This window comes from Lycorma delicatula, chromosome 4, assembly GCF_047948215.1.
Source record: "Lycorma delicatula isolate Av1 chromosome 4, ASM4794821v1, whole genome shotgun sequence".
NCBI classification, from domain to species: Eukaryota; Metazoa; Arthropoda; class Insecta; order Hemiptera; family Fulgoridae; genus Lycorma; species Lycorma delicatula.
In genome coordinates, this window is record NC_134458.1 from 98,630,696 (window position 1) to 98,647,328 (window position 16,633).

Consider the following 16,633-nt stretch of genomic DNA (forward strand, 5'->3'; position numbering starts at 1 on the left):
GTGCCAGATTTTTTTATTCCCAATTCATAGATTTTATATCAGAAGGATTAGAGGAACAGAACTTAAAGAATAATTCTACCCTCCCAATTTTTATTATATGATATTTATTTATATGTTGAGCTTGAACATTTTTTTTTTGTTAACTTAAATTTCCCCTCGCCTGCTTTTTTTAGTTAAAAACATAATATCTTTTATTGGTCTCTTACCATGAACTTGCAATTACACTTTTATTTGTCTTCATTTTTTTTGGAAGCCCGTTTTTTTTTAATGCATGCTGTTGTACGTACTTATAGGTGTTCATTTTACAAATCATTAAATACTTTTACACTGTGGTAGAAACTACCCATATAAATAAAATAATCCATGTGGTAGATTCAAAACCTAAACTCAACTCCTTAACTGTACCCAAAGCTAGTCTATCTTTAGATCTGTATTTATTTCTGTATATACAATAAATTTTAAGTGGTATCTTGTTGCTGAATCACACAGGAATTCTGGGATTAAGTAGAGATTTTAATCCTACTCTTAGATGACTGATAAGAAAGTAAATACTGTTTGAAGAAAAAATTTGAAGTGTTGCTGATGTCTCATTTATACACAGTGCTTCAATTGCTTTATAAAATTAAATAATCTTTGGGATGTTCTAGAAGTGTTTTAACTTTTAAGTTAAGGGACTTACTTTCTTATTTCTTAGCTTTTGGTTGTAAGATTGTTATTCTCATTGAAATATAAAAAGGATTTTTTGAGTAGATAGTTGTCTGTTATATATGAGTATTACAGAAAAGCCAGTGTGTGTATATGAAACAGAAATGCTACAAGAATTACTAAAAAAAAATAATTTATTATTAATCAACAATGTAAAATTGGTAATAAGCCTAAACAATTTTATAAAAATATTTTTTAAAACTGCAATAAAGGTACAATAAATAACATTTTTCATAACTAAAAATCCTCATATGTGAACCAATGTTAAATGCTATACATTTTCAAAATTTACTACACAAGTACAGCATTTTACTGAAAAATAAAATTTATTTTTAGTAGCTGAGTGACCCATCATTTAACTATACTTAATTTCATATCGAAAAAGTTGAAAAAAAATCATCATAATGTTTCTTCTTAGGTGTTTAATCACCATCAAAAACAACCTGATAAAAAAGAACAAAACAGTAACATCACTGTACTATATATTTAATCATTCTCATAGAAGGTTCTTCCTGTTGTAAAAGATACTAAATGGAAAATCCATTTATGCAATGTGCACAGGAAGTGCGCAGTTGTTTTGTATAGTGTTCTGGAAAAATATGTCTCATTTATTAACTATTTGATCTTGTAAGTTATCGGTAGTGCTATGCAATACTTAGCACATTAATGTAAGAACTTGTTTTTTGTAATAATATCCTCACCTGTAATATGGCTAAAACTATAATTTTTTTCCAAAGCCAGTGTAGAGTATGCATAAACTTATGGAGTATAAACAAACTTCATTTGTATCAGATTACTCATTTTAACCTATATTGGCTTTATAAAACTTTTACTGGATGCTAAACTTAAGAAATAAATGTACTGAGTAATATACTTTAAGTAATTTTTTTTAAAATTATATTGATTTTTTTCTATTCTAAAATGTTTTTTATACTGAAATTAAACTACCTCGAAACAGGCTGTAAGATCAGTTATAGATCAGCAGCTGGACAATATTGAGCTGATCAATCTGGGAAACAGCAGCATTGATAACCAAGCTTTTCCAGTAACAGAGACATTCAAATTAACTTAAAATTATTTGAACATTAAAGTTTCATAAAACATCTGATTGAATTGTAACCATTTATACCAACATTGGATTAACATTACACTTAATTTATAATTATTTATCTTATTAATGTATTTGTTTGTTTGTATTTTTATATAGTTTGTTTGAAAACGCAGAGATATTGAGGTTAAGACTGCAATCACTAAATGACAGCAAAGAACAGTTAGATGACAATTTGAAGGTACAAGTTGCTTATAACAGAACACTTGAAAGAGAAATGCATTCACTGAAACCTGAAGTAATACAACTTTTTAAGCAGAAAGAAAAACATACAGTGTAAGTTATCTGCTTCTTATAACTTTTTTCTTTTTCCTGTTTAGCCTCCAGGAATTACCTTTCAGGTATTACTTCAGAGAATAAATAAGGATATGTATGAGTGTAGTCTTGTACAGTCTCAGTTTGACCATTTCTGAGATGTGTGGTTAATTGAAATCCAACCACCAAAGAACACCAGTATCCATGATCTAGTATTCAAATCCGTATAAAAATAACAACTGCCTTTACTAAGACTTGAACGCTGAAACTCTCAACTTTCAAATCAGCTGATTTGGGAAGATGCATTCACCACTAGACCAACCCAATGGCTTGCTTCTTATAAGTTATGTTACTGAAACATAACCTTCTGTTATATCAGCTTTTGTTTTTATAAATGTGTAGATGGCTTCATATAAGATGAGATATCGTCTGTGTGTAAATATTAATAGCCAAGAGAAAATATTGGCTAACAACATTAACATTTAATTTTAATTAAATGTAAAAAAATAGTTGACTTTTAATTGGATTTTAATTATCACTGGTTAATGTAATCAATGTTAAAATAACACTTTAGTGGAAAATATTTGTAGCCATAGGATTTGATTGGTACATCAACCCAGTTACATTTCACATTATCACTTGCATCTTAATAAATAATAATCCCTAAATTGGTAAAACATTTTAATTAGTTATAACCAATGGTACTCAACCTTTTTAGCTCCACGACTCCCAAAAAGTAAAAAAAAAATATATAATGTATATTTCACTACCCCCAACCACAACCCAATGAAACCTAGTTAAAACGATTTAGCTGCATTGATAGTGACGAGTATGAAATTGCACAAACATGAGCAATTTACACGTTCCAATTTGATGTTTACATTCTTCTAATTTGGTCTGCTTGCACAACCAGGTTCTGTGGGATAATAAATTATTTGTAAGTTTTCTATTGTTTGTGAAATCTTAACACATGTCTTGTTGAAATTACCAGTTTTAAAATTAAAATAATTTAATTGAACGTAAGGTGTAGGTAACATAACATGTTACCTGTGTGTGACTCTGTGTATGAATTTTGTAATGTCAAAATTCATAAAAAAGGAAGCGGCACACTAGGTTAATAAGAAAACGTTTTTTTGTTGATTTGCTGATACAAAATAAACATCTTTTGTAAAACAGTATCTCAATTGAATAAATTTTTTTAACTGTAAGTAATGAAATTTTAGTACCTCATATTAATATCAAGAAAATTTATTCTTGTTCTTTTACTCTTTGACCTTCTTTTTATATCTTTTAATTCATAGAAGAATTTAAATGGTGTAGTTCAGATTCATGTTAATTATATCTTAAAATTAACACATGTATCTTAAATAACGTTACTAAAGTTTGAAGTTTTATAGACATGAAATCTATGGATGAAGTCTTTACTTGATGAAAATCCTTCATAACAAAAATAAAATGAAAACAAAATGTGTTTTTTGATTTTCACAAAATTATTTAAAAAATGATAGCTGTTTCAGTACACAATACCTTTCTAAATTGTTATGTATAGAATACAAAAGCTTAAAAGTACAGTACAAAAAAAAGATAAATACATAAAACCAAAATACTTAAAGAGCAATAATAGGGAGTGTACATATGTGTATCGGTAACATATAAATTTAATAGTAAATACTGTTGTTCAATACAGAAAAAGGAGTGGTACCTACAGTAAGATACAAAGCCCATCTTACATTTATAAGTTTAATAACAATTAATTATTCAAGTCTAATTGATTATTTAAAAGTACATTAGAATTTTTAATTTATTAGTTTGCAATGGCTTAAGAGGTTCAGTTTCTTTAATAACATAAAAAATTATAATTTTTAAGTTTAATGATGGTATAAAAAAAAAATGCTGTCAATTAATATAAATCCTCTTGAAGCAACTACCAGTAAAGAATTAAACAGGTTTAAATAATGGAGTTGGTGTGGTCACCTGCAATGTCATGAACAGTGATCTTTTTAAATACAAACATTTAGAAGTTTACAAGTTTAGCACAATTGTGAAATTAAACTTAAACTGCCTTATCTAATATTTTTTTCATATTTTTTCTTAGAGTGGATGTAACTACTTAAATCTCTCTTTGTAGTTGTTTCTTAAGTTACAACTTGTATTTATCTGGTTCATTAGCCCACATAATTGTTTTATTATTGGTACAGATGGTTAACAAGTCGAGGAGTAAAGCCAGCTCATATAGCTCAACTTTTATCTGGTTCTGGAGGTATTGGTAGATTAGAAGGTGTTGAAGAGTGCCCACACCACGATGAATCGACTTGGTTACTGCGTGACTGTTCGCGTGCTGATGCTGAGCGTTATTTAGCTGGTTGCAAAGATGGAACTTTTCTTGTAAGACCCAGCCGCACCGGACAGTATGCTCTTTCCATCACGTAAGTACAGTTCTGTTTTAACATAAATGATTATTAAAATTGTCATTTTTAGATGAAATTTTTGACTTGTGCATTTTCATCTCTTACGTCCTTTAATCCTCAGATTAGTTGCATCATCCTGTTGTATTCCTACATGTGACTACAGTAAATTTAATTTGTTTTCTCTTTGACAGACCTGCTTTATATTATTTTGATATTTAAGTATATTTCATTGAAATTTATAAAACATATTTAATTTATCGGTGATCTGGTTTGATAGTTCATTACATAACAAATAATAGTATAAAAATTGTTCAAAATTTTTAAACACTTGCTTTATACTTTTTAGTCATACTTTAATCAAATTATTATCATACATTGCATGAGTTTATTTAGTAAGTTAATTTGGATTTCAAAAGATAGCCATTATGCAGATTATGCACCTTTACACCTGCACTCTGAATTTCCACCCTTAATTTACTGCTGTATGGGGGATGTTTGCTAAAGTAATGGTGGAGTATTGTCACCCGACCTTAGCAACTGTGCAAAATTTCATCAGTGGGCAATGTCAAGAAGTACATTAAATTAAGGATGCAAGATTTAAGGAAAAACATGAAAAAAATCATTGTGAGTTAAGGAAAAGCAAGTAAAAAGGTGGATTTTTTTACTATATACAAACACTATATTCTTTATAAGAGACGTTTTTTAAGCAAGGGCCGTTTTGATATAATAATTGAAATAAGCAAAACAGAAAAAACTTTAACAAAATAACTTACAATAAACTTACATATACGAGGTGCGACAATAAAGTAATGAGACCGATTTTTCTTTGCAAGATGTGGCAACCCTGCAGCTTGCATAGGCACACCATCTTTGACCTTGGTCTATAAGCTACTTCTAGTCCAAGCGGCACATTGATGCAACTGCTCAGTCGTGAGTTGTGCTGTAATAAGTGATCACGTGTTTGTGTCTCTCGTCACAGAAATGAAACTGCCAAATATTGCGCAACGGATGTCATTTCTTTTTGCGTTAAATTGGGTGAAAACGCGACGACAACTTATGGTAAGCTTCAGAAGGCTTTTGAAGAGGAGGTTATGTCAAGAGCTCAAGTTTTTCGGTGGCATAAAATTTTTAGTGAAGGCAGAACGAATGTTGAAGATGAAGACCGCAGTGGACGACCATCAACCTCACGGACAGATGTCAACTTGACCAGGGTGCGTGAAATCGTACGATCTGATCGAAGATTATCCGTGAAAATGATTGCAGAAGAACTCAACATCGATCGAGAAACAGTTCATCTAATATTAACTGAAGATCTTGGTATGAGAAAGATTTGTGCAAAAATGGTCCCCAAAAATCTCACACTACAACAGTGAGAAACACGGAAAAATGTGGCAGCCGATCTGTTAGAGCAAACGGAAATCAATCCAGATTTGTTGAGCCGTGTTATCATTGGTGATGATGGTTGGTTTTTTCAATACGATCCAGAGACAAAACGCCAAAGTTCGCAATGGTGCTCAAAGGGATCACCCAGACCAAAAAAAGCTCGCATGTCAAAGACAAAAATGAAATGCATGCTTGCGTGCTTCTTCGATTCCAAGGGAATTGTTCATATGAGTAAAGAGTGGGTGCCTCCTGGACAAACAGTTAACCAATATTTCTACAAAGAAATTTTAGAAAGACTTCGTAAACGAGTTCTTCGTGTCCGTGCCAACATTGCTGATAATTGGATTCTGCATCACAATAATGCGCCATCCCATACTGCTCTGTCAGTACAGCAATTTTTAACCTCAAAACAAATTTCAGTACTACCACAGCCACCTTATTCACCAGATATCACTCCATGCGACTTTTTTCTATTTCCAAGAGTCAAAATGGCGGTCAAGGGACACCATTTTCAAACAACACAAGATGTCCAAAAAGCTGTGACAAGGGTCTTGGAGGATATTACAGAAGATGAATTCCAGAAATGTTACCATCAATGGCAGAAGCGCTGGAATAAGTGTGTGCAATCAAGAGGGGAACTACTTTGAAGGTAGTTTAGTGACAACACTAAACATGACTAAAACGGTAAGCAACATTTTTTTCACATCAGTCTTATTACTTTATTGTCGCACCTCTTATATATTATTTTTCTACATATCCGCCATTCACTGCAATGCATTTTTGATATTGGCTTACCATTATTCCATTACTGAAGAATTCTCCTACTGTGATTTAAATCAATTAATTGCTCTGTTTTGCAACTTCTCATCTTTAGACTTCTGCGATGCAAGCCACTGTTATAAATGGAGAAAAAATTAATAATCACTTGGTGCAAGATCTTTCTTTCTTTTTCCTGTTTAGCCTCCGGTAACTACCGTTTATATAATTCTTCAGAGGATGAATGAGGATGATATGTATGAGTGTAAATGAAGTGTAGTCTTGTACATTCTCAGTTCGACCATTCCTGAGATGTGTGGTTAATTGAAACCCAACCACCAAAGAACACCGGTATCCACGAACTAGTATTCAAATCCATGTAAAAATATCTGGCTTTACTAGGACTTGAACGCTGTAACTCTCGACTTCCAAATCAGCTGATTTGGGAAGACGCGTTAACCACTAGACCAACCCAGTGGGTTTGGTGCAAGATCTGGACTGAAGGTGGATGTTCGAAGATTTCCCAACGAAATCATTGCAGCTATTCAGTGGTTTTGTTTGGCGTGTGAGGTCATGTGTTATCGTGAGAAAAAAAATCTTGTCAGTTAGCTTCCTACACCTTTTGTTTTGAAATGAACATATAAGTTTTGTAAGCGTTTCACAGTATATATCGGCATTACCAGTTCTTCCGTGTTCAAGAAATTCAATCAGCAATATCCCTCTGGCGTCCAAAAAACCGTAGTCATAAGCTTTTTCATTGAACATTCTCAGTTAAACTTTTTGCTTTCGGGGGTGATGAATGCCACCATTGCATTGATTGCTTGTCAAGGTGTGTAAGTGATTGAGAGTACTTTCATAGCTATATTTTAATTGTTGTAATGAGAACTCCATAACTAATCTCATTTCTCATAAGTAAATCTTTGTCATGATCTTACTGTATTAAAAACAAGAATGTGGTACTAAAAAAGAAACTTGAAATAAAATTTTTAAATTTAATATTTTTAATAAAATTACATACATTAAAGCAGTTATTTGCATATGCAGTTTCGAATAGTCCTTTAAAAAATAGTAGTCTTTTTCAAAATTTGTGGCAGAAAATCCTTGAGTACTCAGTTTGATCAGGTAATGAATGTCATTTTATAAAATTCTAATTAAATATAGTTTGTATGTAGAAGTCAGAATTTGTGTTCATTTGATTGATGAGAAAGGCTAATTCATTTCTAGGCTTTGGAAATAATATAGATGAATGTGGTTTTTATATAATTCTATTTCTCTTCTTAACACATTTTTCTTTTTACATATCTGTGTAAAAAGAAATGATGTAGGATTGTTTGATGATAAATAGCTATTTACAGAATGATAATTAACAAAAGAATCAATTGTTTTGTGGAATGCTCATATGACAAATTATCCATCTTGGATGGAAATTTTTCTTATTAGAGAAAAATAACACCAGTGATTGTCAAAGGATTCTTTTATTTTTCAAGGTTTCAGATGCCATCTGTTAAGGTTGTTATATATAAGTGAATTTAAATTCATAAGGTGAATTTTAATTGTTGAGAAAGACATTTCTAAGGCAAGCAGATCTCTTTAAATCAAAATAAAGATGTATGCATATAATCATCTTACACTGTAGAAAAACTTGACTGCTTATAAACCCTGATACAGAAATTACTATTGTAGTCAGCTGTAGTTAAAGGTAAATGTAAAAAAAACACAACTTCTTAGTGTTCAAATGTTTAAAAGACGTTAAGTTGCCTTAGTTCACAAAGTTAAAAACATTCAGTTATTTATCTTATCTAGCTTGTTCTTACTTTTACCAATATTTTCTTTGTTCACTTAGTAAAATTAAAGTTTTTATAATTTTATCCTTTTAATTCATTAATGTATCCAAATTTATGTATTATCTGTTTACAGGTGTAATGGAACAACGAATCATTGTATAATTTATGAAACTGAACGCGGGTATGGATTTGCAGAACCATATAATATATATGAATCATTGAAGGCTTTGGTGCTTCATTACGCACAAAATTCTTTAGAAGAACATAATGATTCTTTGAATACAACTCTTGCTTATCCTGTGTTGGCACCAGGCGGTTCTAAAATTGCAATGAATGAATACAGTGACCAGTGTTCAAACAACTCCGGTGGTGGTAGTGGAAGTGCCAGTGGGGCTACTTGTGGTGGATATGTAACATTCGTTCAGAATCTTCCTTTGCACTGATTACCATGTAATTAATTGACTGGAAAAAATAGTCACATTTATGTCAATTGCTAGGTAATATAATATATCTATATGTATATTATATTTGTTTGATTACTACATCCTGAGAGCATATCGATTCTTTAATTAAAGAATTTGGATATACTTCTGCCGCTGTCCATTCCATATTGCATTTTTTTTTATAGTACTGTCAGTACTGTTTGTGTGTAGATCTTGTTTGTTGAGGATATTATTGTATCAACATATTGATTGTAAATACTGAAGCTACATTCATGTATTTGTCTCAAATATTGATTGTGAGAAAATGATTTGCTTCCTTTGTGAGAATAAAAATTAAACATTAATTTCTTTTTATATAAAAAATATGTGTAACTTAATTTGATTTTTTATAACTTATAGTAAATTAACAAAAATATACACTGGATTTAACAAAGGTATATTCTGGTAATCAATTGGCTGTTGGTATATTATTGTTGTTTTGGATTTTAACTATTGATGTTTATCAATATTATGTTTATTATATTGTTTGTTAACTAAACATACATGTTTTTTTTTATGTTGGCATTGTCCTTTTCAGATTTAGTATTATTTAATATATGGTGTAATCAATTTAAGGTGTCAAACAGTTGCTGCTTACATGATTTTAATTTTTTAAATTACTTGAAATAATTTTAAAAAATTACTTAATATCAGTTTTGAAAATCGGTAAAGATGGTCTTTCATTGTGAGTAAAATTATTGTATAAGTAGATCTGTGATATCTCTCCTGTTTATAATCGCAGAAATATGAGGATGGTAGCATTAGTGTGCATTATGATTTTTTCTTCTTTCTAAAAACTTAAGAAAGTGAGAACTTTAAAAATTGTAAATCTTGTAATTTGGTTAAAACAATTATCTCAGTAACTTAATTTTCAACAGGGTTCTTTTACTACTCATTTGAGTCAGCTCATAGTCGGCTGGGAGCTTACTGGCTACCTTTTCACAGCATCAAGCTGATTGCAATGTTTTGTTTTTAATTTCTTCTAGTGACTGCTTACTCTAAAAAAAAGTACATTTAAAAATTATATCTAAATATGGGACATAGTTGTTTTCTTTTTTTTAATCAAAAGTGGATTTAATATTAAAATGTTTTCTGAGATAAACTTGCATTTGAATATTACCGTTACTTCACAGAATACAGATTTTTTTTTTAGTCTTTTGCTTAAATTATAGAATTATAGAAATATTAATTTTTTGTCATTATTTAGATATAGGTGCTTGAGTGTGGTGTGTGTATGTGTATTTGTGTATGTGTGTGTGTATATATATATATATATATGCATAATTGGCTAATATATGATCTCTTAATCTAAAATGAGGAAACTAAAGATCCTCTCTAATCTAATATTAGTGTAGAGCAGCATAATTATTCTTCTGAAGTATCACTTGGGTAATTGTTTGATAGATTTTTTAGTCAATTTGGATAAAATTTTTCCGTATAGTCTAATTCTACATCGTATATTCAATGAAATATTTAAAGATGAATTTGAATATTGCTGCACTTATATTCTATGACTTGGATCCCAACTTTTCTACATTCATCTTTCTTGAATAAAAATTTGAAATTGAACATTATCACCATATGGGGATGAAGTACAAAACAAAATACTGCAATTCAGAATACTGTATGTTAATTTAATATATTACAAATAAAAACAGTGTAACTAATACTGTAATAAAGTAAGCATTAATTTTAATTAAAAATCGTACTCTTTTTCTTTTAATGGAAATTAAAATTTTAAATGTTTTTTTTTTGTACAGGTATCTTCAGTCATTATTGTAATAAAGAAAATCCCTTCAAAATGTTAATTTAGTTCGTTTTGTTAATAATAAATTATTTTCACGAGTGCCTATCTTGGACAACAAAATCATTGCTAAATTTAAAAAAAAATTATTATAATAATTAAAATCACATGTATGCATTATTCTTAAAATTATATTGTACAGCATTTGTTATTTAAATGTAAAGACTAATTTATTTTTATATTGCTGCCACCTACTTTAACAGATATTTTTGTTTTAACTGACACATTTTGAACATAAGGTTCATCAGTTACTAAAATTCACAAAAACGTTACCCAAATGTAACAAAATGTGCGTGTATTCATTTGAGTATAGCTGTAATGAGGGTGAGCTGTAGTTCAGGTTTGAAAGTTCTCAGTTTAAGAAAAATTATATTCAGTAGAACTCTAAAATTGTCCAGATTTGTTCGTAAGAGGGGGAGATATACAAGTCTAGGCATGTAGAAAATTTAATTATAAAGAATCATACAAAATTATGCTATTTTAAAATCACTCTATTTTACCACTATTTCAAAACATGTGAATGCCCTGCCTCATTATTCAGTATATTATCTTTAATTTCAGAATCTTCATTTTCAGGTTTTTCTTTTGATATCATAGGTCTTTTTGAATCATACTTCAATTTACAAATATTTTTCTACATTACATTTAGAGCAACCCCAAGGATGTCCATGGCAGTAAGTTCATGAACAGTCTGTTTCTAGAGATTGTAATCACTGCTTGAAGAACCAATTAGTTTTATTATATGCTTTCTTAAGTGTTATTATTTTTTTATATAGGTTTATATTTATTAGATTGTATGTAACAAGAATCAGATCAATTCAAAAATCAAAACATTCTCTTCGTTGTTGGCAGCTAGAAGTTTTCATAGGAATTCTTTTCATTGTACTTATTTACTTTTAAATGATACTCTGATCCATGGACTGTAGCGAGCTCTTTACATTAGCTGCAAGGAATACAACTCTGAAATTCCCATTTTCTCAATTCAGCTGGTGGATGAGTTTGTATGTTTTCCAAGATCAATAACACTTTTACTGCTCAACCTTGTTACTGCTGGTAATTTTTTTACCATGAGAAAGAATATTTGTTCATACCAATGTTAGATTAATATATCATATATATATATATAAATGAATGTTTGTTTGTCCCGTATGCATTCCTATACCATTCATCCGATTGCGATGAAACTTTGGTGAATTGTTATGCACACACCTGCAAAGGTTTCTGAATTAGTTTGAACCCGCTAGCTAAGGCTGGGGTCGAGATATTTTGAAAAATCGTATTTATGGTATGATTTGGCTCATTCAGAATATATATTAGTTAGTGAAAATAAATTATTTTACAAAAACTACTTGTTAGGTGACACCGGTGTCGAGATATTTACGAAACAAACAAACAAATATACAAACAGACTTTCTTTTATATATGTAAAAGGCAATGTTCATATGTGTGTCTGCTATAGACTAAAAAACTGCTGGACCGATTTACACACAGGGAAAAAGAGAAATGAAAAGGGAAAGGGAAAAGGGGATAAAGTGAAAGGTTAGATTTTGTGAAGTTCCATAATGTTCAGTTTTTATTGTTTTATCAAACTTTCAATTGTGTTCATTTAATGCAATAAATTATAATTTTAATTATAATTATATAATACATTATATATATATATATATATATATATATATATATATATATATATATAATAGCAATAGCGAAGTATTGCCAGGTCTGCTAGTAGCTTATATTTTTGTTTCATGGATTTATCAGTAGCAATTAATGAGAGCCTGTTGTTGATTAAAGTAATTATGCATTCCTTACTAATTTATATTCTGGGGCAGTATTATCTTTCCTTGAAATGGCAGTATTCTGTGGCAGAATTTCGTATTTTAATATCAAATAATTTAAACGAGATACAAGTTGAAATGCATTTCTAAGAGAATTCATTATTTGTGGAAAGCTTTTTTCACAAATTTGAAAAATTGACACGTATAATATGACGTTTTATTTCAAAATTTCTTAATTAACCTAGCTATCAGGATAGCCAAAAAATTTTTCAGTAGGCTGAAGTACTTTTTTGCTAAGAATCAAGCCAGAGATGCTTCACTTGTGAATGTTTTTGTAAATACCATCCGTGCCCTTCACAGTTGTGTTCTTAATTTTTCATAGTGAAATTATATCCTTAGTTTCCGTAATAAGATTCTTATTTAAAATTTATGCTCTAGTTTTCTTAACTTCAAAAGTTGTTTTGGTTTCAAATGTCTGCTAACCCAGATTCTCCTCTTTATAAGATAATATAATTTCTTTTTTGTCATTAAATAATAATACTTTTTTTTCAATCGTCATAAATAATAAAATTCAGACACTTTTGTACAGTCAGAAAACACATAGAAGATCAGCGTAGTGTGTTCTTGCTCAGCCAGTGGGAAGTTAAATTTTTATTCCACTATTCCACCAGAAGATGAGTGTATGGAACTCATTAAATGGCGGACAATTTGTGGAAGGGTTTCTGAAAGACACTTCTCTCTTCCACATTAACAACCTTGCACGTGCACCTTTTATTTTATATGTTTTATAAAAATTCCATTATCACTCAGATTAATCTAGATATTTGGTATTCAGAAAGTTGGAGTTGTATTTATTTAAGTGCATGGCAGCACATTAAGAAAAAAACTGGTTGTATTATACATGTTAAATAAAAAAAATAATAATAAAAAAAAAATAAAAAAAGTAATATATTTAAGAAGGATTTTTAATATAAAGAAAAAATGTTTTTCCCATGTAACATTTTTTGTAAGTAGATTATTATTATTTATTGTTAAATATTAATTTAACAATTTTAAATTTATTGTTACTTAAATTCAAAGTAACTATACATATCAGAAAATATTGAGCTTTTGTTTGTTGGTTAAATCAAAACCAAACTGAAGGAGACCTAAAAATCTAGGACTGTGTAGGGAAGCTGGGATTGTCCATGAAATCTTATTTAGATCTCATACTGTATAATTATTATTAGCCATAGCCAATAGTATTACTGGTGAGCAATTTTGATAAATTGTGAAATTGTTAATATTCAAGTCTATTACTGTTGGGAGATTCTGTTCATTAAATAAACAAAAAAAATTACCTATATAAAGCAACAGTATTCAGAAATATTAATGGTTATTTTACTCTTTTAATGTTGTACTAATTTAATTCTTCATAGATAATTTAATGCATTGTAACAGTTACAAATTCTGTTTCATCAGTTTATGATTTAATAGTTTTAGAGAACATTACTTATCAAATTACACATTTAGTTTCCTTAAATTACAACGAAATTTAGGGTATTCTCTTGATTTGTAGGAATGTGTTGTGTAGGTATAAAAACAAGATGAAACTTACCCTTAACCTAATAGGTAATGACAAACAAAATGTTTAGGGTTGAATTTTGATGAAGCATAAATAATTGTAAATTGTGCTGCTCTACCTGCTGTGTGAGCACTTAAAAACATGATTTTTTTTATTATTTATTTGTTTATTTGTTATATTATTTTGTATGAAAGATTAGATTATGGTCTGCTTGTGTATGTATGCATGCATGCATGTACATGTTTATGTATGTACAGTTAGTTAGTAATCAATCATAAAATTAATTATTATTGGCAGTACAAACCCAGTGATTTGGTATGGCATGGCAGCGGCACTTGAAAAAACAGATGCACTGTGTCTGTAAACTAAATGAATGCTGGTCACTTCCAGGGTTAACTCATGTGTTTTTTAATGAAAAAAAACTCCAGTTCTTTTTATATTTGATTATTGAATTATGTGTATAGTAGATGTATTTTAATTATTGTTACAAATTAAAACGTACATTACTTATATAGTTATATGTTTTATTATAATTGTTAACTAAGTAATAGTTTATTTTTCATGCAGTTGTTTATATTTAGGCTTTTTTTTTACATTATTATGTTAATATGCATATTTTTTTTTCTTATTTACTCTCTGATGAGCAGGGATCCCACCAGGTCACCCATTTAGAGATATTTTGAAATGGTTGTTTGCTATTTACTAATATATATGAAAAATGAGTTATTACTAAGAGTGTATATATTTTTATTATTATTTATCTTTTTCTAAAGTATACCAATAAAAATTAGTAATTATTATGTTTAAGTAATAATTGTAATAACATGATAAACATTCAATCTTTGACTTCTTTTATACGTAACACATTTATGAAATTTGTGTAATAAATCCTATTTACCAGAGTAAAATGTTAGTTTCATTGTTATTCTGTTATTAATTAAAGATAATTAAATATATATATATAAAAGGAACTTTTTTTTAATGAATCAAAGTGTTGATAATTTATAAATTATAAAACTAATTAGTGAACTTAAGTGTTGAACAGGCTTCATAATTTTGTTGCATTCATAATTTTTGTTGTTAGCCAGTGTTCATAGAAAACTTTTATGTTGATATTCTTGTTTAACCTGTGTTTTATTGCATTTTTAAAATTATTTTAAATATGCGTTATCCATAACAGATATATATTTGTATTGATTAATTGGCCCATAAGTCTGTAGTTAACTGATGAAGCACATGTTTTCATTAAACATTAAAACTAATTGTAACATCTACAGTCTTTATAAGTAAAAAGTTTTATAACCTGTAAATTATTTCAGTATCAAAAATAATACCTAAACCCTTTTTACTATTTATTTTAATTTATGCTCATTTTTCATAATTTGACTTCTATACAGGTTTTCTGGAACTAATTAATACACATAAGTTGAGGACTCGCTTGCTACATTATAATTTTTTATTCTAGAGAAATATTCTGTACAGGTATCAGAAAAATATCTATTCCATTTAACAAGACAACAGCATGAATAATAGGAAAAGTTTAAAAAAAAACCTAAGAGAAGCAGTGCATTTTAAAAAAATATATATTTTGTAGATAGATTATTGATTTTTTTTTTTATTGTAAAACAGAAGTGTTTGATTAAAAATTATTATGAATACATATCTCTGATTTATGTAACATCTGATTTTATTTCAAGCTTAGTAGTAAAACTGTTAACATTATGAAGCAATCAATAACCCCTACTTATAGAAAGTGATATTTTTATTACTTTAAAAATTTTTATTTTTAGCGATTAAGTACTAGAGGAAGTATGTATGAAGATAATGGAAAAGCTTTTTTTTAAACATCATCAAATAAAAATCATTATTTAATGTATTAATTTAAAATAGTTCGCTATTATTTTGCAACAACCTAGCACAAGGGCAGAGCATATCCAGTTGGAAAACTGGATACAGAACTGCTATCTTCAGAAGTAAGGGCAGTAGAGACCATTATCAGCATTTTGATGTTGATTTATTTTTTTTATCCTTTTGTTTTTATTTCCTCTGCTAAAAAGAGGCCTCTGAGTTTATCTCTTGACTTCACATTAAAGTAGCAGTTGATTGATTTCATTGAATTATGTTATCCTTGGAATTCTAATACCAGATTTTTATTCATTTTGATGCTATGCACCACTGTGTTCATCTTTATATTTCAAGTAAATAATGTCTAAATGTCTATAGTGGTTAGGCCTGCTTGGTTTATTTCGGTATTAATATTAGTAGTTAGCAATGATTGTTTTTTTTAATTTCTTAGTATGTTTTTTTGTTATGTAATGTTATGTTATTATTTACCTTGTTTCATTACTTTTGTGTTCAGTAAGCATAATGTATTTTTTAAGTAAAATATATTCAGTAGATTAGTGCATTTTGGTAACAGTATCCGCCATTAGCAAAGTGCTTCACTCTTAGGTTTGAACTGAAAATGCTAAATCTTTTTCACAGATATATGACATTAGTTGTATTTTACTGATTTAAATTTGATTTTGAATTACAAGATGATTGTTATTTTTGAATTTATTATTGTGGTGAAATATCAAAAGAACTTTGGTTGGTAAATTTAAAGT

General features: G+C 29.0%; 1 protein-coding gene across 8 annotated transcripts in view; it reads left to right on the forward strand.

Annotated features, from left to right (window-relative positions):
* Pi3K21B (phosphatidylinositol 3-kinase regulatory subunit alpha) overlaps positions 1 to 16,633 on the forward strand; it is a 300,183-nt gene that overhangs the window by 271,700 nt on the left and 11,850 nt on the right. For all 8 annotated transcript variants that reach the window (XM_075363761.1, XM_075363759.1, XM_075363758.1 and 5 more), the window contains 3 exons: positions 1,913 to 2,089; positions 4,267 to 4,494; positions 8,533 to 8,896. In XM_075363761.1, the coding sequence (XP_075219876.1) occupies positions 1,913 to 2,089; positions 4,267 to 4,494; positions 8,533 to 8,842 (715 nt within the window). In that variant the 3' untranslated portion in view covers positions 8,843 to 8,896. The remainder of the gene's footprint in view (positions 1 to 1,912; positions 2,090 to 4,266; positions 4,495 to 8,532; positions 8,897 to 16,633) is intronic.